The 21,734-nt window shown below is 41.4% G+C and overlaps 1 protein-coding gene across 1 annotated transcript; it reads left to right on the forward strand.

Annotated features, from left to right (window-relative positions):
• Positions 1-446: 446 nt before the first annotated feature.
• slc8a2a (solute carrier family 8 member 2a) lies at positions 447-18,962 on the forward strand (the record flags this gene model as incomplete). Its single annotated transcript, XM_083986233.1, has 12 exons — positions 447-788; positions 2,123-2,260; positions 4,276-4,503; positions 4,590-4,859; positions 6,442-6,876; positions 6,979-7,340; positions 11,019-11,122; positions 11,470-11,487; positions 13,387-13,499; positions 14,284-14,383; positions 17,168-17,425; positions 18,586-18,962. The coding sequence occupies 12 exons, from the start codon at positions 447-449 to the stop codon at positions 18,960-18,962; spliced, it is 2,745 nt and encodes a 914-aa protein (XP_083842359.1).
• Positions 18,963-21,734: the final 2,772 nt, after the last annotated feature.

Genomic DNA, 21,734 nt, shown 5'->3' on the forward strand with positions numbered 1-21,734 from the left:
ATATTATAGAACAATGGAACTGTGTATTTTTTTTCAGGTAAAACCTCTTTTAGGCCGCGAAAATAGGCCGTTTCTTTGGGTCTGTTCACAACACTGTATGTTGTAAATCTCTGGGCAGGGCTATGGGCTGGCGTTGCTAACGGGAGGAGTGCAGAGAGTCTTCTACTGCAATTAAAGTACTTAGGGGCTATTTGTAGATCATACAACCCCACTTTAAAAAAAAATGCTACTATCCCTTTAATTTGATGTTATAGTAAGGAGAGAAGACATGGTAATGTTATATTTTTTAAATTACATATTCATTTGTTGTTATCGTAATTTTATGACTGATTACTTCTTGGGGACACAAAACTTACCGATTTGATGTGCCTCTGTGTCTATAGGAGAGTCTTTTGCCCCAGCTGCTCCCCCAGTGACCACCGTGCCCCTCCTGACTCTGGGACATGATGGGATCCCTCCCTCTCCAGCTCTCCCTGCTCCCCCTGCTCCTCCTCTCCCTGCTGCTCCTGGCCCCCCCCTGCACCTCCTTCAGGCCACAGCTGGTGGAGCGGGCGTCCGGCCCCGAGCCGCCTCAGACCACCGGCAACTCCACGGCCACTGGAAAGTGTGCGGACGCTGTGGTGTGTAGACCTGGTATCCTGCTGCCGGTGTGGCTGCCACTCAACCCTCCACTGGGGGAGCAGGCGGGGAGGGCCATCCTCTACTTCATGGGTCTCATGTACTTATTCCTGGGTGTGTCTATCATCGCTGACCGCTTCATGGCATCCATAGAAGTCATCACCTCCCAGGTATTACTCAACAAATATCTCAATAGCTTGAAAGCATCACAGTTTCAAAGAGTTCTTTTTAAAATAAAAGTATAGCTACTATTGTATTTATATAGTATTGAAGTTTGTATATCAGAACAAATATATATATATTAAAATGTATAATTTGCCACATTAAATCACACATTTATTCAGTCAAATAAAATAAAATAAATAAAATAGAATTTGCCAAAATTATATTTGACCTCAAAATATCAAAAAAATTGAAAATGTTAGTGTTAAAACTCCTGAAAAAATCATTCTGTGCAGTCATTGGTGTAAACTGTTCGTATGTAAAGAGAGGGAACATGATATAGTGACCAGTCATTATAATATTCCCATACAAAACAGCAAACACCAGCTATCAGCCTCAGGAAGGACAGGACAGAATTCAACTGAATTGTAAAAAATTATAAAAACTCCTTTCAAACATAAACTGTAGCCTACCTGTCCAGTAACTCCTGATGATAACAGCCTGTTGCTAGAATGGGCTAATATGTCCTACAATCATCAGGCTGGTTGATCAGGGGAAGCCCCTCCCACATATGGAGATAACATTTGAAATAGGGAATTAAGTTGCTGAACGTAATTTATTCATTAATGTAGCACAGTTGTATTCGCTGCTGTGATTTTACAAAAAGTTATGAAAATTTAATTCACACATGCTGTTATGTGCACCATTAATTAAATATGTATGTGTATGTGTTCATTATATGTATGAGAACACAAATTTAATGTCTTTACATTTTCTGGCTGATTTCACCACCTCACCATCTACATTGCTAATTTCTAAGATTTATAAAATTAAACTTGACGGGAGAGTGTAGCCTGTATGCCAACTCTCACTCGTGAATATTTTGGTGTCAGGGGAAGTTTAGCAGAAGAGAGGAATTCAAGCTTCATTTTGTGTATGTGTGCAGTGGTTAGAAATAAGGTCCCTAGTTTCCACTTGGGCACCTTTAAAGAAGGAGAGAGAGCAGCAGCCACATGAGAAACCATCTCTGATCTCTGAAATATGGAAACTTCCATGTTCATGATGAAACTGCATAAAACTGCTGAACTAACCACACAAATACAGCACTGGTGACTCCTAATAGACATGAATCAACAGGAGTTAACAAGGCCAAAATGTCAAAATACAAAACAGAAATTGGGTGACATATAATCCTGTTACACAAAAATTCAGATACTGTCATTTTTACTCTCTAGACTCATAACCATCTAATTACTGTTATTAAATCTGGTTTCCAGGTTACAGCATCACTTAGTTCTGGTTGTGTTGTGTTGACCTCTGTCCCAAATGTTTATCTGTGCAGGAGAAGGAGGTGACCATCACTACACCCAACGGTGAAACTACTGTAACGACAGTGAGAATATGGAACGAGACTGTGTCCAATCTGACTCTCATGGCCCTGGGCTCCTCTGCACCTGAGATCCTGCTCTCTGTGATCGAGGTACATCAACCGTCACGCGACACACAGCTTCCTTTAAATTTGAATGTGGTGTTCTATTGAAAAGTTCTTCAAACATGTGCAGTGTTGGGGAGACTTAAAGCAGAAATAAGCGATCCGGTCGTTTTGGCTAACTTCCTGTCAGCGGATGGAGTTAGCAGTCCCCGCCCCCGCCCCCGTCCCTACGTCACCACATTCACGCGCATCGTCCTCAGTCTATGCAACTGTCCCCTTGGCTGCACACACAGAGAGGACCGCCCCTTTATGCCGTTCTCTCTCCTCATTGGATAAAGGTTGTAGGATACAAGGAAAGTTTTCTCCTCGGCTTACAGCAGAGCAGAGTGACTGACAGACCCGTGTTTCAGGCCAAACACTCTATATAAGTGATTGCTGTCGGAAGATATAACTATTTAAGACTTATATTAAAGCAGAAGTAAGCAGAATGTTTGTGTTAATATAAGTCTTAAATAGTTCTATCTTCCGACAGCAATCACTTATATAGAGTGTTTGGTCTGAAACACGGGTCACTCTGCTCTGCTGTAAGCCGAGGAGAAAACTTTCCTTGTATCCTACAACCTTTATCCAATGAGGAGAGAGAACGGCATAAAGGGGCAGTCCTCTCTATGTGTGCAGCCAAGGGATGCGCGTGAATGTGGTGACGTAGGGACGAGGACCAATAGATCCATGACGAGGGCGGGGACCGCTAACTCCATTGGCTGACAAGAAGTTAGTCAAAACGACCGGATCGCTTACTTCTGCTTTAACCTTGTTGAACTACATAGCTTAACTACGATTTGCTGTAACTTGCTGGTAGTAACATTGCGGAGTTTTTCGGCCTTAAAATAATGTTTCCAGACTCACTGCAATGGTAGAAAAATGGTTAATAGGATGAATGGTGCTGCCGCCGCAGCCTGTAACTTCCCTGCACGGGTACGAATCACCGCCCCCCCTCCCCTCTGCGTCGAGGGAGAGACGTGGAGGGTAAAGGCGAAACTTACGGTTCCCCTCCGGTCGTCGTCGCCGCCGCCGCATCCCCCCCCCCTCCCCCCTCCCCTGACCACCCGCCACACAGTCTCCTTGCAAACATGTTTGAAATACTGTCCTTTATTAATGGGAATAAACGCTGGATGCGCTGGCTGATAAGTTTAGTTTTCGTCAAGTTTCGTTTTTCCCACCAGATGGTGGAAGCACTGAGCTGAAACTCCGCAATGTTGCTTTAAACTTCATTCATATTTTGTGCTGCGTATTTCAACTACTTTTTGTAGTTTAACTACTCAATTTACAAACTACAATTTTGGCCAATAACATGAAATATTTTCTATATTAAAAAAAGAACTATATAAATTGTTCCAGAATTCTCTTTGAAAAAAGGCATGCATCATGTCATGACATGCCAAGCCACTGCCTCTGATTGGCTGGTCCTGGCGTTCCTGTCATGGTTTTAAACATTGTTGTTCAAGACACAGCGATCTAGAATATGTCGACCTCTTGGTATTTTTTATTACGTTTTTTGTCGACTGATTTACATTTCTGATTTACCAGTGGGTATTGGGGTAGGATTTAATTTTCTCTTTATATTACCCAACATGTCTATGGTGGTGGACCTACAGTATGTTGACCAACAATGTCAGCATTTTTTCTTTAAAAAAAATTAAACTGAGTTGAGAGGCATATTTCTGCTGGCATGTGAATTTTTTGTAGGCTATTATATTTTGTTTCATTTACACCACATGTAGATTTATTTAACACTGAGTTCAGTGAGTATAATTAGTAGAAGTAGTTGCTAAAGCTACTTTTTTACAAAATACATTTCTCCAGGGGTAGACATTTAGTTGGTTCAAACTCATTTAAGCTACACTTGCAAAGCAGCTTCCCCAGCACTGGTCACCAGATACTTTTACTAGTGAATAAATGAAATATATAATAGTGTAAAGTTAAAACCAGGGTGAATAAAATCTTTGATTTCTTCTTTGTAATGGTTGTTCTGTCTTTGTTCCTGTAATGTTTCACTCTGACAGGTGTGTGGGCACAACTTTAATGCGGGGGAGCTGGGCCCCGGCACCATCGTGGGCAGTGCTGCGTTCAACATGTTTGTGATCCTCGGTCTGTGTGTGTGGGTGATCCCTAATGGAGAGTCGCGCAAGATCAAACACCTGCGTGTGTTTTTCATCACGGCTTTCTGGAGTATTTTTGCCTACGTTTGGCTCTACCTCATACTGGCTGTCATCTCACCCGGGGTCGTAGAGGTGCGTTTGTGCCGACTGTATAATATATTTTTCTAATCAGTCACATGTGTAAATGATGGGATGCTCACACTTGCCTGTGTCAGCAGGTGTGGGAAGCCATAGTGACGCTGCTGTACTTCCCCGTGTGTGTGATCTTGGCTTGGATCGCTGACCGTCGCCTGCTCTTCTACAAGTACATGCACAAACGTTACCGTGCCGACAAGAGGCACGGCATCGTGGTGGAGATCGAAGGGGACCTCGCGCCCAAAGGCATCGACGTGATCATGGATGGAAAGCTGTCGGACAGCCCCGGAAACTCCTCCAGTGTCACCGTGTCTGTGCAGACAGGAAACGACCTGGACCAGAACAAAGACGAGGTAAGACGTGTGGAATGCTGCTGCACACGATACAAGACTGAGTCATATGGGATATGGGATATTGGTTTAAGGGGTTATTTGCAAGTTTGGCTATTGCTATTGCTACGTATATCCAGAGGGCCAATAGAATAGTGCGCCAAACCGATCACGTGCTTCACAGCAAATTCAGAAAAAACAACATCTTTATGCAAACTTTTTTATTACTTCAGCCGTTAAAGGGATATTTCAACATTTTGGCAAATTCACCCATTGCCATAATCCCTATAGCCATAGCAGTAGGTTCAATACCTTTAATTGTCGGTGCAAGCTGTTTTTCGATTGGCGGGGCAGAGATACGAACTGCTCAGAGCTACGCTACGGAGGCATATGGTATTTCCGGCTTTCCCTCATCAAACTCATCAAATATACAATCCAACAACTCCAAAACACTCTCGTAGGAAAGTTGTGACCTGCACATTCACTACGCTATGAGATAATAATGGAACGTTACGAGACAGAGTCGTTTTCGAGGCAAATGCGTAGCCGGAACTACATTCCAGACACGGCTGCTGGGTGGAGTGATATCAAAAGCGCAAGTGATTCTGAGTATTTGCTTCATGTGTCGTGATGTTACATAATTATATGTTATGTATTATGTGCAGGTCACAACTTGTCCACGAGAGCATTTTGGAGTTGTTGGATTGTGTATTTAGTTTGATGAGGGAAACCTGGAAATACCGTGCTGGTCTATGCAGCTCATGTAGGCTACTCCCCCGCCAATCAAAAACCAGCTTGCACCAGCAATAGGCAAATTTGCCAAAATGTTAAAATATCCCTTTAAATGCACAAAATGCATAACAAGCATAACCCACTGATCTCGGTTCTGGCATCTCGCTTTTTACTGTCTGTCATTGGTTGGTGCTGATGTTGTTGTTTGGATGACAATGCTGTTAGGATGCTTGATTGTAGATTGATGTATTTATTGTTGTTGTCTTTTTTTATTATATCTACTATTTATGAATGGGCTGACTGGAGAAATGAATTGCCCTTTTGGGATTAATAAAGTATTCTGACTTAGCATGTTAGCTTCAGGTGGAGAAAAGAAGCGCTAGAAATGAAAGTAATGATGTTTGTAAGAATGTAGTTTGAATGTTTCTTCTAGACAGGTAAGAATATGCTAACAACTTAGACTAAAGCTCCTTTATGTTTTGTTTGGGTGACGTAATTAGAAAAAAAAAAGATTCTTGTTTTTTTTGGTTTCACTAAATTGTTTTTTTATAAAGAGGAAGGAGAACCTCTGTATTCTGAGGAAAGGACAAAACCGCAGAGAAACATGTTCTACCCTGACAGGAGCACTGCTGGTTCTATGTTTTTATGATTTTAAGTTACTTAATGGATCAGCTTTCCCAAGGCTGGTAGGATTCAGTCCTTGAATGGTGGGAGTGCAGAACGTCTTGATGTTAGTTTAGTCCAATGCCAGTAGACTACTTTTGTCATTATAAACTGGTTTGTTCAAATTCTAATGTGAACTGAAACTGCTCTGCATCTACATCTCTTATGGACGCGGTGTGTAACTTAACCATCAGTCTTCTGCCTTGGACAGGTGGTCCGCATCCTTAAAGATCTGAAGGAAAAACATCCGGACAAGGACCTGGACCAGCTGATCGAGATGGCCAACTACTCTGCCCTGGTCCACCAGAAGAAGAGCCGAGCCTTCTACCGCGTCCAGGCGACGCGCATGTTGATCGGCGCCGGTAACATATTAAGGAAACACGCCGCTGAGCACACGCGCCGTCCGCCGGGCGACGAGGCCGACAAGGCCACGTGCTCACACATTTGTTTTGAAAGCGCCCAGTACCAGTGCACTGAGAACTGTGGCTCTCTGAGCCTCTGGGTGATCCTGGATGGAGGCACGGGTCAGAACACTTTCTATGTAGACTACTGTACAGAAAACGGCTCTGCCAACGCCGGGGCAGACTATGAATTCACTGAGGGATCCCTGGTGTTTAAGCCAGGGGAGACCCGCAAGGAGATCAAGGTGAGCAAGTAAAGAGGAAATGAATGGTGATCATCTGCTGTTATATTTTACATCCTGACTCTCCGTAGTGTCCATTCAAACAGTTTCTGCTTCTCCCTCTAGGTCGGTATCTTGGATGACGACGTCTTTGAGGAGGACGAGCATTTCTTTGTGCGTCTCCAGAAAGTGAGAGTAGAAGAAGGCGGCGCCGAGGGGGCGGGAAATCCACCCAAGGGCCGATTAGTGGAACCGTTGGTCGCCACCATCACCATCCTGGACGACGACCACGCCGGCATCTTCACCTTCGGCCAGCGGGTGCTGCGGGTGAGCGAGAGCACGGGCATTTTGACGGTGACCGTGGTGAGGAACTCGGGCTCCAGAGGCACCGTCGCTGTGCCATACCATACAGAAGATGGCAGTGCCAAGGCCGGGGTGGACTACGAGGAGACCAGAGGGGAGCTGGAGTTCACCAATGAACAGACCAGGTGAGACAGTGACAGTAGTCGGTTAGTCTCTTTTCCAGGAAGGAGGCAGTGTAGACTCTGTGTTTCTGCTGCTTTCAGTCCGTTCTGATCCAAACCCCGGGTTTCACTGTAGATATAAACTTTAAAATGGTCTACCTATCCACAAGTTTCTGAATGTCATCTATGGTCAAAACCGGACCGTTTACGTTTCCATGGTTTTCAGTCGTTGTCATAGTTGCGGTAAACGCATGGATCTATTAACGCTGGCTTTTAACACGGATGTCAATTTGTGTGATATGATATCCACTGTTAAAAGCTGGTGTGATGATCCATGCGTTTCACAGATTTTCATTGTAAAGAGAGAAAAAAAAGAAATTCATTCATTTACCAAGACTACCGAAACCATGGAAACGTAAACATAAAATTCCACAGGAAGAGCAAAACCGGCAAAACAAGCTTACGTTTTTGACGTTCGGAAAAAGGTGGATAGCCATGCACACATCATTCCATGGAACTTTGTCAAATTTGGCTCAAACATTCACTAGTGCTGTGTCTCAGTTCGAATACTTCCATACTTAAACTAACTATTTTGAGTATGTAGGTATGTCAAAATGCAGTGTACTGTAAGAACCCGGATGGCGCACTCAAAACGGTCCAAAAGTTGAAAGATCACACCCTCAATGATCGCCATCTCGGCTACGTAGCAGAGTATGTAAATCAACATCCCGTATGTTGATTTACATACTCTGCTACGTAGCCGAGATGGCGATACTGGCAGATGTTTTCCGCCGGTAAGTGGAGCATTAAACAGGTGGCACACACGAGCAAAAAAAAAGAAAAGTTAAAAAAAAAGGATGAGTTAAGCATTCATTAGCTGTCGCTAATGGAAATAACAAACAAACCAACGTAGATGTGTTGACGGACGATAATAGCGGTTGATTGGGAGTAAAAGCTCAAAGGTCAAGGTCAGTGACCTCAGAAAACATGATTTTGGCCCTGCTGTGAATACAACTCATCCAGACTTACCTTAGGAATCCATTCAACTTTTATACAAATGTTCCCTTGGACTCAATGACCAGCTAATTAGAAGGTCAATCAAAAACACGGTTTACCCATAACTCAAGACTTAACACAAAACCACACCAGAGGTTCATATTTGGATAAGATAAAATAAGATAAGATGCCGTTACTATCACTGTATTTAAAATTCAATGAAATTGCTAGTGCCCAACACAGTGGTATTTATACACACATACAATCATGCCTGATCATAAAAAAATATACAACATAAAACAAAAAGGAGGTAGGTTGAAAATTTAAAAAGTTAAAGTGCTGAAAGTACAAAATGTTGCATTCGTAGGTACTGGAGTGGTGATATATATTGCACAATATGAATAGATAAAGAGGAGTTGCAGAGTCACTGTGTTTGGATGGGTTTGGGTAAAAAAAACTGTACAAAAATCTGTACATAAAGGGTAAAAGGATCACTATAGCAGGACACTAGAGTTTGGTTTGGAAGTTCAAAAGAATAAAAAAAAAACTAACAGCAGTTATTATATTGCAGTATAATGTGAACAGTAACAAAACAAAATACAGCTGCATCTTTATGTTTGGGCCAACATCTAATGGATTAGAAACTTATTTGCCAGCTCCAACATTGCATTCTTAAAGAGACTGCCTTCTGAAACCCAGCACCCCCACCGCTTTTATATTCATGAGTGTTTTTAGGAAAAGGCCACGTGAACGTGAATGAGAGATTACTATGGGATAGCAGTCACCCACTTTAGGTGGATGAGGTCCTTTTAGACTGAATTAGCTAACGACTTGACACCCAAACACAATCTAGCCCCCGATCAGGTGTGGGATCCTCCAGGCGCCCCATGTAAGCTGACAGATCCTTTTCACATTAAAGTTTCAGGTTATATAAGCTGTGTTTGCCCATGGACTAATGGTACACTTAGTGAGAGACCCTGTTATGTAACATGGACAACTGTTATGTCTGACGAAGAAGAACAAGAAGACAACAACGTGTAGATCGTGGTTAATGAGGAAGTGTATGTATGTATGTGTGGGTGTGGTTAGTTTTATATTTAATTCCTTTTTTTCCACAGTGATCATGACAAAGTGTTTCTCTTCTCTATAGCAAGTCATTCATATCTTCCAGGAATTAATCACACACTAAGTTGCAAGTCATTATTTTTGCACTGTTTCTTTGGCAAGCTGAGGAGCAGGAGCACACTATGTTTAGGCCTGAATTATTCACAGCTCCGTAGTGATGAATTATTTAAGTCACTCCAATTTGCGATGTGATTTAGAAGGTAGAGGAAATATTTAAAGGTCCAGTGTGTAAAATGGGAGGAAAACCGTTATCAACCAGTGTTCAGATTCTACTCGCTCGCTCGCACTAGCCCCTCCCATCGGCAAAGTGACGGTGGCCTCCGAGGACAAAAAACTTGTTTACCACGACTGGGATGTCTGCTTTTTCCTCCTCCTCCTTCTTTCCTTCAACCTTCTCCTTCATTGGGTTATTTATGAACGTGAAATTCGCAAAACATGCTCTCTGATTGGCTGGATTTTCTGTTTGAGCTGCCGTACCAACATGGCGGCACAAGATGGCGACACTCTCTAAAGCATGAGCCTTGCTATATGTATATAAAAGAAGAATTATAAGGCAACGAAAACCAAATTAATTTTATTTTATAGCGATTTTAAGTACGTGATCTAAATGACTCCTCGCAGCGATACATTCACGGCCCACACTTTGGGAATCACTGATGAAGGGATAAATTGACCCATGGCAACCCAGGTTTGAGTCCAACCCATGGCCCTTTGCCTCACATTTTTTTCTCCACTCTCCTGACACAAGAAGCAGACAGTTGATGAACACTGGGACGGATAACAAAGGGTCACAAATCCAGTTTAAAGGGATAGTTAAACATTTGGGCAAATTGGCCCATTGCCATAAGCCCTATAGTTTTAGGAGAAGGTTCGTTACCTTTAATCGTCGGTGCAAGCTATTTTTAGAACAGCGGAGCAGAGCCGCGAGCTGTTTAGAGCTAACGCTACAGAGGCTAATGGGATTTCTTGGTTTCCCTCATCAAATACACAATCCAACAACTCCAAAACCAGGGTACCCACGGGGTCTTAAAAACTTGAAAAAGTCTTAAATTTGATAACCATAAATTAAGGCCTTGAAAAGGTCTTACATTTAGTTTACAAGTCTTAAATTTCGTTCTCAAAGGTCTTATTTTTTAAAAATCTTTCTTATCTGCATGATACATCGCAACAACATAACTGTATACTAAGTAAACTGGTGGCGTTCCAATGCATGTTTCAACTAGGAGGTTGGAAAATCCAGATTTCCGAGTTTTCTAGAACGCAGCATTACTTTGGAGTGTGTGCAGTCCGCCGCTGACCCACTGAAGTGCCGCATATGACTGGGTTCAGTCATTTGAACACATTAGCAAGAAAACCGAACAAATCTTATTTTCTAGCGATTATACACTTATACAAATATATTCATGCGTAGTAGATTCAGATTTTGCAAATAAACCTTGCCAATTATTACACACTGAACCTTTAAGGTGTGAAGGTCTTTTGTTTTTATGCACCTTACCACCTATCAAACAGAACAATACTTACCTTGTTAAACAAAACTAATTGTGTGTATTGTGTGTGTTTGTGTTTGCATATCTGCAGTCAGACACTACAGGTGAAGATCATCAATGTGGAAGAGTACGAGAAGCAGGAAAACTTCTTCATCGTGCTGGAGGATCCCAAATGGCTGAAGCGAGGAATCTCAGGTGAGCGTGACATTTTCCCCTGTGTTGTCTGAATGACAGTAAAGCTGTGCAGCGTGAGACGGGAGTCAAATAAAAATAGTAAATCCTCATTGACATGAACATAATAAGGTACACAGTAAAGTAGTAAGGCCACGGCAACGACCGAGATCAAATGTCAAAACAATAACAGCGGCGGCGCAGGTGGGTTGAGGCCGGGCGCCTGCGTCACAGCCAGTAACCCAAGATCCCACGCTGTCATTCACCTCACTGCTGTCTCTGTTTCACTGTAGAACAGTATGACTTTAGTATCATGGAGCTGCCCCATGTGTTGCTGTGTGGTACTGAACAGTTGTCTGTTTTGTCCACAGCATTGCTGCTAAACCAAGGTAACGTCTGACTGTTAAAGGTGCAATGTGTAGCATTATTAAGTTTCTATCAGATCTTTATTCTTTGATTGTGCTGGTTGGGGGCGGAGCTTGTTACTGCATGACCATCTGACTGACCCCCCCCCCCAACCTGTTTGAACAGGAAGCACGTGACATTATGGATGCTACACACAGCACCTTTGAAATGTTCATTGCAGTGTGTGCATCTGTGTGTTTTAGGTTTGAGCCTGTACTCTGGGCTGAGGTGAAGTGTGTGTGTTTGTATGTTGTGTACATCAGTAATCCTGTGTCTCCAATGCATCTGTACCGGCTTCAAATGTTTATGTACGAGAGATGGTGCATGTGTCTATACATTGTATTTCATAGCTCATTTCAACACTTTTTAAGTGCGTGATCTAAATGACTCCTCGCAGCGATACATTCACAGCCCACACTTTGGGAATCACTGATGAAGGTATAAATTGGCCCATGGCAACCCAGGAGTCCAATCCATGGCTCTTTGCACCACATTTTCTTGGGAGAAGTAAACGCTCTCACATCTTGTAACAAAGGGTCACAAATCCAGTTTAAAGGGATAGTTAAACATTTGGCAAATTGGCCCATTGCCATAATTCCTATAGCCATAGCAGTAGGTTTGTTACATTTATTTGTCAGTGCAAGCTATTTTTAGATCGGCGGAGCAGAGCGGCGAGCTGCTCAGAGCTACGCTACGGAGGCTAATGGGATTTCTTGGTTTCCCTCATCAAACTCATCAAATACACAATCCAACAACTCCAAAACGCTCTGGTGGACATTGCACATTCTCCATGCTATATTGATAATAACGGACTGTCTCGTAACGTTCCATTATTATTTCCACCTTCCATCACCCCCTTGTTTCCTCCCATCTCTCACATGATAACTCTGCAAGTCTCGTCTATAATCAGAGCTGCACTCTAACAACCGCATCTGTGTCAGTTGTGTTTGTTCTGTTGGACCACTAATTTCCTCTGCCACTCCTTCGTTTGCTCTGCATGTTTACATTTAGAATCTCATATGATTCAAATGTAAAAAGCCCTACAGTGGCTGTCTCACTGTTAACAGTAAAAAAAAAAAAAAGTTTAAGGACAGGCTGAACACAGAACAATCTTTTATTAATGATCAGTTGGAAACCATAAAATGGAAGATTCAATTGAGTTCAAATGTCTTTATTGGCATGAACATAAACATATTGTTACCAAGATGAACCCAATATCACATATTAAATACAGTGGCATGAAAAACTCTGGGCACCCTGGTCAAAACTTCTGTTAATCTGAACAGTTAAAACAAGTGGAAGATGTTTTTTTCTTCAAAGGGCATGATGTTAAACAGAAAGCATTCCATAACTACACACTATTAAGCATTAGTTAAGCATTAAATACTGAATTCATCATTTATAACACATGAATACTCATTAGTATGCAGTTTATAAGCACAGTTAAAAATGTTTTACTCATCATTGATAAACACTAACTGTATTTATAGTGTGTACTTATTATAAAGTGTTACCAGAATTCCTTTTCAATATTTGAAGCAATATCAGTTCTTTTTTGTTTTGTTTTCAACAATGTTAAAATGAAAAAAATGGAAAGCAACACCCTGGTGTGCCCAAACTTTTTCATGCCACTGTACATCTGTCAATACTGATGCTGATATACTGATACAGTCCATTGGATTATATAAATGACTGTTTAATATCTATATAAATATTTTATATATTTCACATCATACAGAACTCTAATGTTGGGGATCTTGCTGTGAGTCTCTCAGACTGCGGCAGGCACTAAGCTGCAGGTTTATCCTCCAGGGTCAACATCTGGAAGTTATGCTTTGTATCCATAAACATGATGATTAAATATCTATGTGCTGTCCTGACAGGAAACCCCACCCCCGAGGAGGAGGAGGCCAGGAGGATCTCTGAGATGGGTAAACCCATCCTAGGAGAGCACAGCAGGCTGGAGGTGGTCATAGAGGAGGCCTGTGAGTTCAAGGTGTGTGAATGTTAATGCACAAATACAACACAGAATACAAGGAGCAGACAAGTGTTCATGTATTCACGGGTTTGTTAGTAAATAGTAGAGGTAACATTCAGTAGTTAAGTTGTTTTAATCCATTAACCACATGCTGCCCTCTCACACCTCAGACTCCCAATGGAGTACTGGACCAGGTACGCTCACTGCCTGCATGTCGTGTCAGTGTCACACGCTCACTTCACCTATTCTCATGTTTTAGATAGAGATTTACTGAGGTGATATGTGTGTGTGCCAGTGTATGTTTTTGAGTATAATGCAAATTCTAAGACTGTACATCACCCAAACTCACTCAATTATCATCTTTTATGTATCTATTTATGTATCTGGAATGTATCTCGACTCTGCATCCACTAGTCCATAGTAATCCTTGTGAGTGTGATGTGATATACAGGTGCATCAATTAGAATATGATGGAAAAGTTTGTTTATTTCAGTTGTTCAATTCATTACACACAGACCAAAATGTTTCATGTCTTTATGCCTTTTAATTGTAATGGTTAAGGATTACATTTAATGAAAACCCCAAATTTATTAAATCCAAAAATCTAAATCTAGTGAAAAAGTTCACACTCTAATCAGCTGATTAACTCCAAACACCTACAACGGTTTCCTGAGCCCCACTATCATGAAGACTGCTGACCTCCATCATATTCTACTTTACTGAGATGTGCCTGTAAATGTGTTCATCCATATGAGCTGTGATTGTCTCTGTCTCCTCACTGACCTGTCTCATGTGTCCTCAGAGCACCGTGGACAAACTCCTGAAGGACACAAACCTGGCTGTAGTGATTGGCACTCACTCATGGAGAGAGCAGTTCATTGATGCCGTCACCGTCAGCGCAGGTCAGTGGATATTTTAAATGAGATACTCAGTAAAAGTACATTAGGACTGGTTTTTTTTTGTTTTTTTTTTAGAAAATTCTGGCTTTTATTCTACTACACTTAAAGCAGAAGTAAGCGATCCGGTGGTTTTGGCTAACTTCCTGTCAGCCGATGGAGTTAGCAGTCCCCCGCCCTACGTCACCACATTCAGGCGCATCCCTTGGCTGCACACACAGAGAGGACCGCCCCTTTATGCCGTTCTCTCTCCTCAGTGGATAAAGGTTGTATGATACAAGGAAAGTTTTCTCCTCGGCTTACAGCAGAGCAGAGTGACTGACAGACCCGTGTTTCAGACCAAACACTCTATGTAAGTGATTGCTGTCGGAAGATATAACTATTTAAGACTTATATTAACATAAACATTCCGCTTACTTCTGCTTTAAAAGACAAATGTTTTCCTTTTTTTTTAATAATCAGATATTATTTTATTTTCTGAATTTACATATCAACAATGCTAACAATGCTCAACTAAGCATACATCATCATGTAGTGGTCTGAGCTAAGTGAATAAGCAAAATTCAAATAAAGTAGAATATGAAAAGAAAAGAATAAAGAGAAAAAAAAGAGACAAAAAAGAAAAGGAGGGGGGGAGAACAACCAAAAACAAAACAAGAAATATGTGTCCTTGTACCTATTAGGAAATATTTCTCATCACCAGTCAGTCTGGTACTTTCTAAGCCAGTGTTGAATGTTTTCCTTTTTAATTTCTGTTAAGCAAACTTATTCCTCCACTGTCAGTCGTGTTAGAGCTTGTCAGTGTTCTGATGATGCTGTTAGATGAAGATGAGACAATGATCTGATCTGAGGTCTGTGTTTGAAAGATTGCAAATAAGGAGAGATTCATTTAGTTTTAAATATTAATGTTTAAAGCAGAAGTAAGCGATCCGGTCGTTTTGGCTAATGCTGCGTTCCAGGCAGGCTTTTGAAACCGTAAGTTACAGCTTCAAGTCACAACTTACGACTTTGTAGCGTTCCAGGCAACCCGCAACTCGCGTTTCTCCGACCTGTTGGCTGTGAAAGTCACTATAACGGCCACTCGTAACTTCCGTCCCGTGAACTCGCACCAGATCGAACTGGTACGACTTCACAGGTCGGAAAAACACGAATTACGGGCTGCCCTGAACGCACCATAACGTCTTGTCAGCCGACGGAGTTAGCAGCCCCCGCCCTCGTCATGGATCTATTGGTCCTCGTCCCTACGTCACCACATTCAGGCGCGTCCCTTGGCTGCACACACAGCCCTTCATGCCGTTCTCTCTCCTCATTGGATAAAAATTGTAGGATACAAGAAAAGTTTTCTCCTCGGCTCAGAGCAGAGCAGAGTGACTGACAGACCCGTGTTTCAGACCAAACACTCTATGTAAGTGATTGCTGTCGGAAGATATAACTATTTAAGACTTAGCCTATATTAACACAAAAATATCGCTTACTTCTGCTTTAACATTACTAAACTAAGAGAAACAGCAATTTGTTGACTGTTTCAGTGGTATTTTATGGCTCTTTCTTTATCCTTTGAGGTTCATGCTGCAATCTGTTCACTCTGCAGGTTCTACAGTCAGTCAGTCAGTCAGTCAGTCAGTCAGTCAGTCAGTCAGTCGGTATGGTTCAGTAGATGTGGAATAATACAATGTGTTGCCATTAAAAAGAATATTCTAGTATTTCTATAATGAAGTACTCACACAACTTATAAAAACTATGAATTAGTGTTAGGTTTTGTAATTAATTTAAAATATTTAACCCATCAAAAAAAAAAACATTAACATGGCATGTTTTGTTCATGACATTCATGTGGTGTCTGGGCTGTAAACTGTCACTCACTCTGCTGCATTCATCAGTGACTCTAAAGAATGGGTGTGCGGTCTCTGTTGTGTGTTTGGTTTTGTTCATGTCAGGTTGAACCAGCTGAACATGTCTGACACCAAATATAAATACGGGTTTAACAGCATTGCATTGCAGGAAAGTATTTCTTACAAATTGCCGCAAAGTGAGTTAGCCTTGCATTAACAAGAAATGTGGTTTGCTGGTTTAAAGGAAGCGCTGAAAATACGCAAATCCCTTTTATTTCCAGTGTCTAATAAACTAAGCTCAGCATTTAAAGAGAAAAGTGTAAAACTGACAAGCTATAGTTGGACATGCTGGTTTCATTGAGCTTTGTATTAACTGCACAGACACAAGAGTGGTGATGATCTCCTCTACTCATTGCTAGAAAAGTGAATAATAGTGTTTTTTTGTATTTTAAAAAAATCCCATAATGCTGCCATAACAAGCAGAATCCTCTCAATGATTATTCACTTTATATGACTGAGCAACAAGAGCTGTTCTTATTCATCAATTCATCTTTTTTTTGCTGCTATTGCTATTTATTATCTGTGCTATACATTTCTTTGCTATTGTCTACTGCAACCTTGTAAATTTCCCCACTGTGGGACGAATTAAGTATTACCTGATCTGATCTGATCTTATCTGATCTGACCTTATCTTATCTTATCTAAAAAATATTGTTTATACTTTATGGTACGACCTTCTCCAGGTATGTTATTCATTAAGAATAGAAGTTCTCCACATGGTGAACACCTTGACCTGCCAGTCACCTGATCTCAAAGTCTGACTCACAGAAAAGATTGAGATATTTGCATCTTAATCATGACGTAACTAACTATCATGAAAAAATGTGATTGAATCATCTGTAACTGATGCCTTTTGTTGCTTTGTTTTATTTCTCTTCACTCTGCCTTCGTTAACCAGGTGATGAAGAGGAGCCACGAATGCCGAACTGCTTCGACTATTTCATGCACATATTGTGCATTTTTTGGAAGATTTTGTTTGCCTTTATCCCGCCTACTGAGTACTGGAACGGCTGGGCCTGCTTCGTAGTGTCAATCTCCCTCATCGGTCTCTTGACAGCCGTTATCGGAGACCTGGCCTCCCACTTCGGCTGCACGGTCGGCCTGAGAGATGCTGTCACTGCAGTCGTTTTTGTCGCACTTGGGACTTCACTTCCTGGTGAGTGGGTTTCAAGTTATCTTGAATTTAGATTTTTTAAATAATATATAATATAATATTATGCTGCCCTACAAAGGCAAAGTGCAGTATCTGCATTTTTTCTTTTTTTTTCGACCAATCAAAAGTGTGGCTTAGTTATTGGGCTTTTTATTTTGCTGTCCATCCAAAAAAGCACCGTGAAACCAAGGCAAAGTTCAGTATCTGCAAAGAGTAACTGTAACTGTAACTGTACTCCCTACATTCTAGAATTGACTCTATGATTCCATTGGAGTAAAACCAAGGCAAAGTGTCGTATCTGTAGCTAATACTGTACCAAGCCAAAGTGCAGCATCAGCCATAAAACGGTCAAAATTGGTCAGAAAGACAAACTGCAAAATACATTTAGGTCAGTCCACCTTTATCTAATCAATTATAGACTTGGTTGTTATTCATAATTGATGCTTAAACCTGACAATGAAAAACACAAAAAGCTGTTTTTCTCAGTTTGGTATTTTTACAGATAGGCTACTGCAATTTGCCTTTGTAGGGCAGTATGGATATCTTTATTCAACAGTGCAGTGTGTACATTTTCATGACAATATTACAAAATCTGAGCGTGAAATCAAGAAATCATGCCCTCGAATTGATCAAATATTTACTTGATGAATGAAAGGAAACAACTCCATAACTGGAGTAGGGCTGTTCGATTAATCGATTTAAAATCATAATCGCGATTATTTGGAAACGTATAAATCGATTTTTTGAAATCGTAAAAATCAATTTTTTACTCTAACTAGGGTAATTACGGTAAGCCCCCTACATTCATGAATCTGGGCTGCGCTGAATTATCGTAATGACTGCTGCCTCCTTCCTCCCATCACACTCTCCCACTGTTCTCCCCACACACTGTAAACAAGCATGTCGGCATTTTGCTAAGACCAGTGAGGATTTCGTTGCCAAAAAGACCAACGGCCCTTTTCCACTACACAGTTACAGCTCTCACGGTCCATTAGGTCCATTTAAAAAGACACAAACAGCACACAAAATAGTTTGTCATTTAACAAAAAAATCGTAATCGTAATTGGAAATCGATTTTTCAGAGAAGAAAATCGAGATTTTATTTTTGGGCAAAATCGAACAGCCCTACACTGGAGTTTCACTAACTTTCATTTATTTCCCAGATACCTTTGCTAGCAAAGTGGCTGCTACTCAGGACCAGTACGCTGATGCCTGTGTGGGAAACGTGACTGGCAGCAACGCGGTGAATGTATTCCTGGGCATCGGCGTGGCCTGGTCGGTGGCTGCCGTGTACTGGGAGGTGAAAGGCAAGGTGTTCCGCGTGGACCCCGGCTCGCTGGCCTTCTCCGTCACACTCTTCTGCATTTTTGCCTTCCTCAGCATGGGAGTGTTGATGCTACGCCGGAGGCCGTCGGTAGGCGGCGAGCTGGGAGGCCCGCGGATCACCAAAATCCTCACCTCCATGCTTTTCTTTGGACTCTGGTTTCTCTACATCCTCTTCGCCAGCTTGGAGGCCTATTGCCATATAAAAGGCTTCTAAGAGTGCGCACGGTCACAGTTAATTAACACACACACACACACATCACCAGGATGTCGACCTGGACGCTACTGTCGCAGTTACCCACTGAAAAGACCTGTCACCGCTCGACAACTGCTGCCATGGTTCATATCAATATGTACACTACACACACACTACATCAGTTCCACTCCAGGATAAATTCAAGACGTTGATTTTGACAGAACTGATGACTTTCACTTCAGTGAACTAAACCTACTGAGACTGTTTTTGGATAAAGGAGAGACATCCTGTGACTTCATAGACAGCGTGTCTGCGGAGTCGCTGGGTTTCCCTTCACAGTGGCTTCGCTTCACCTGGCAGCTCCTTTCATCTTGTGTCTCCTTGTGCTGACAGAGGCTGGATCTACACAACAGACTTTCTCCAAGTAACTACATTAAAAACAAGTGGCAAGTGACTCCAACGACTGTCGTTAGAAAACAATAGGGCACTAACGAAGTCGAAACCAACTTCCCACCAACGACTGTCACTCCAACGACTGTCGTTGGCACTTGGAGCACAAAAGGGAACCAGTGACATCATCACCCTTGTGAAACGCCCACACAAGAGGTTAAATAGTGAGTCTCCACACCAGATAGTTGGACCAGTCCCAGCCTGGTCAGCTGCGTACATGAACTGATGAAGCCTCTTGGATGAGAGGTGAAACGTCTTCCTAGACAAATAACTAAGTCCAGTTGCTTTCGATTTAACCTCCTTTGAAATACTATGACCTGGACAAATGAGAATATGCACCGGATTAAAAAAAGCAACGACGGCATCACACAGATATGAGCAACGTTTGGAGTGTTGATCCATTACAAAGTGTACTTGTGGTTTTAAAGGGATAGTTCAACATTTTGGCAAACTGGCCCATTGTACATAATCGCTATAGGTTCGTTACCTTTAAGTGTCGGTGCAAGCTATTTTTAGAACGGCGGAGCAGAGACGCGAGCTGCTCAGAGCTGCGGAGGCTAATGGGATTTCTTGGTTTCCCTCATCAAACTCATCAAATACAAAATCCCAAAACTCCAAAACGCTTTCGTGGACAAGTTGTGACCTGCACATTCACCACGATATGAGATAATAATGGAACGTTACGTTGAGGTAAATACAAAGTCTGCTTGCTGAAAAACTGTCCCTGAACACGCATCAGCGGTTTTGCATGAATTTACCTCTAAAACAACTCTGTCTTGTAACGTTCCATTATTATCTCATAGCGTGGTGAATGTGCAGGTCACAACTTGTCCACAACAGCATTTTGGAGTTGTTGGATTGTGTATTTGATGAATTTGATGAGGGAAACCAAGAAATCCCATTAGCCTCCGTAGCGTAGCTCTGAGTAGCTCGCCGCTCCGCTTGGTGGTTCTAAAAATAGCTTGCACTGACAATTAAAGGTAACGAACCTACTGCTATGACTATAGCGATTACGGCAATGGGCCAATTTGCCAAAATGTTGAACTATCCCTTTAAGAACCAAAAACCGTTTCAATGTACTTATTCATCTCCTCTCTCCGGCTTCTCTCTGGAGCTGTTGTAACAACAGGTTGGGGAGCCAATCAGAGGAGAGGAGCGTCTGAGTCACTCTTTTAATTGGCTGATTATTTTCTGAGTGATCCAATAAAAAAATAGAGCAGGTTTTAGGTAAAACAAAGTTACAAAAGTCCCGACGGCTGGTTTAAAGGCTCAGTTTCTGAATACAGGCTGTGTGCGTTTCTCTGTGGACTGAGGTTTTGGATACTTTCACAGTATTAATATAGAACCTAGACCTACATAAGTCAACACTAAAACACTGTTGTTCTGGCTACCTCCAGTTGTTTCTTATAGCTTTAAAAAAAAAAAAAAAAAAAAAAAAAGTCAAACTGTTGATGGGAAGTGGTTACAGTCTGCAGTCTGGGAGATAAGATGTCAGAAATTGATCAAATGTGATGCGTTTATGTGATATACTGCACCTGCTGAAGCTGATCTCACTGTGAATATTAATTATGGCAATGATCAGAAATGATCAGATCAGAAATATTTCAATGTATAGATGACACAATGAATTTCTAATAAGATGTGGAATGAAAAAGTACCTAGTATCTGCCATTTAGTGTTACTGTTTGAACGTGATTCATTCACCTCTGAAGTCTTATCTATTTATTTATCAATGGTGTAATTTAATGTCTTTATAATTTTATGTATTTGAACTGACATGAACAGAGATGTATTGTAATTTGTTAATTACATTGAAATTTGGGTGTCTGCATTGTATCCATAACCCACACTGGTTGTTTAAATGAATTCCTCATTAGAGCAGAATGAGGTCTGCAAACCCAAACACATTTGGCTTTGTGTCCTGAGAGTATCGTCAGTCTTCAAAGTAGATAGAAGTGAGGAACTGATGTTGAAGAATAATTTCTTTTAGAGGCTGTTTCCATTATCAACTGATCCACTGATTATGTCCACAATTATTTGATTTGAATCATCAGATAATAAAAAAAAACACAGATTATAATTATTATTAGCCAAAGGCAATTATTATCAAATACAGAAATGAATTAAATCCTCTTGTTTTTGTTTTTTGATGAAGAAAATGATAAATTGACTCATTATTCCAGCTCTGGTCAGTATTTTTCATTTACTTTTTGATCAAATTTAATTTAATTTGAATTTTGATAAAAATCCAGTCAGAGCTGAACACTACAGAGGAAGAGCGTCACCACTACTCAACTTCATGCTGTAGTTTGGGCTGTTTTTCCGCAGCCATGTTAGAAATGT

The sequence above is a fragment of the Trachurus trachurus genome (genome assembly GCF_905171665.1).
Source record: "Trachurus trachurus genome assembly, chromosome: 14".
NCBI lineage: Eukaryota > Metazoa > Chordata > Actinopteri > Carangiformes > Carangidae > Trachurus > Trachurus trachurus.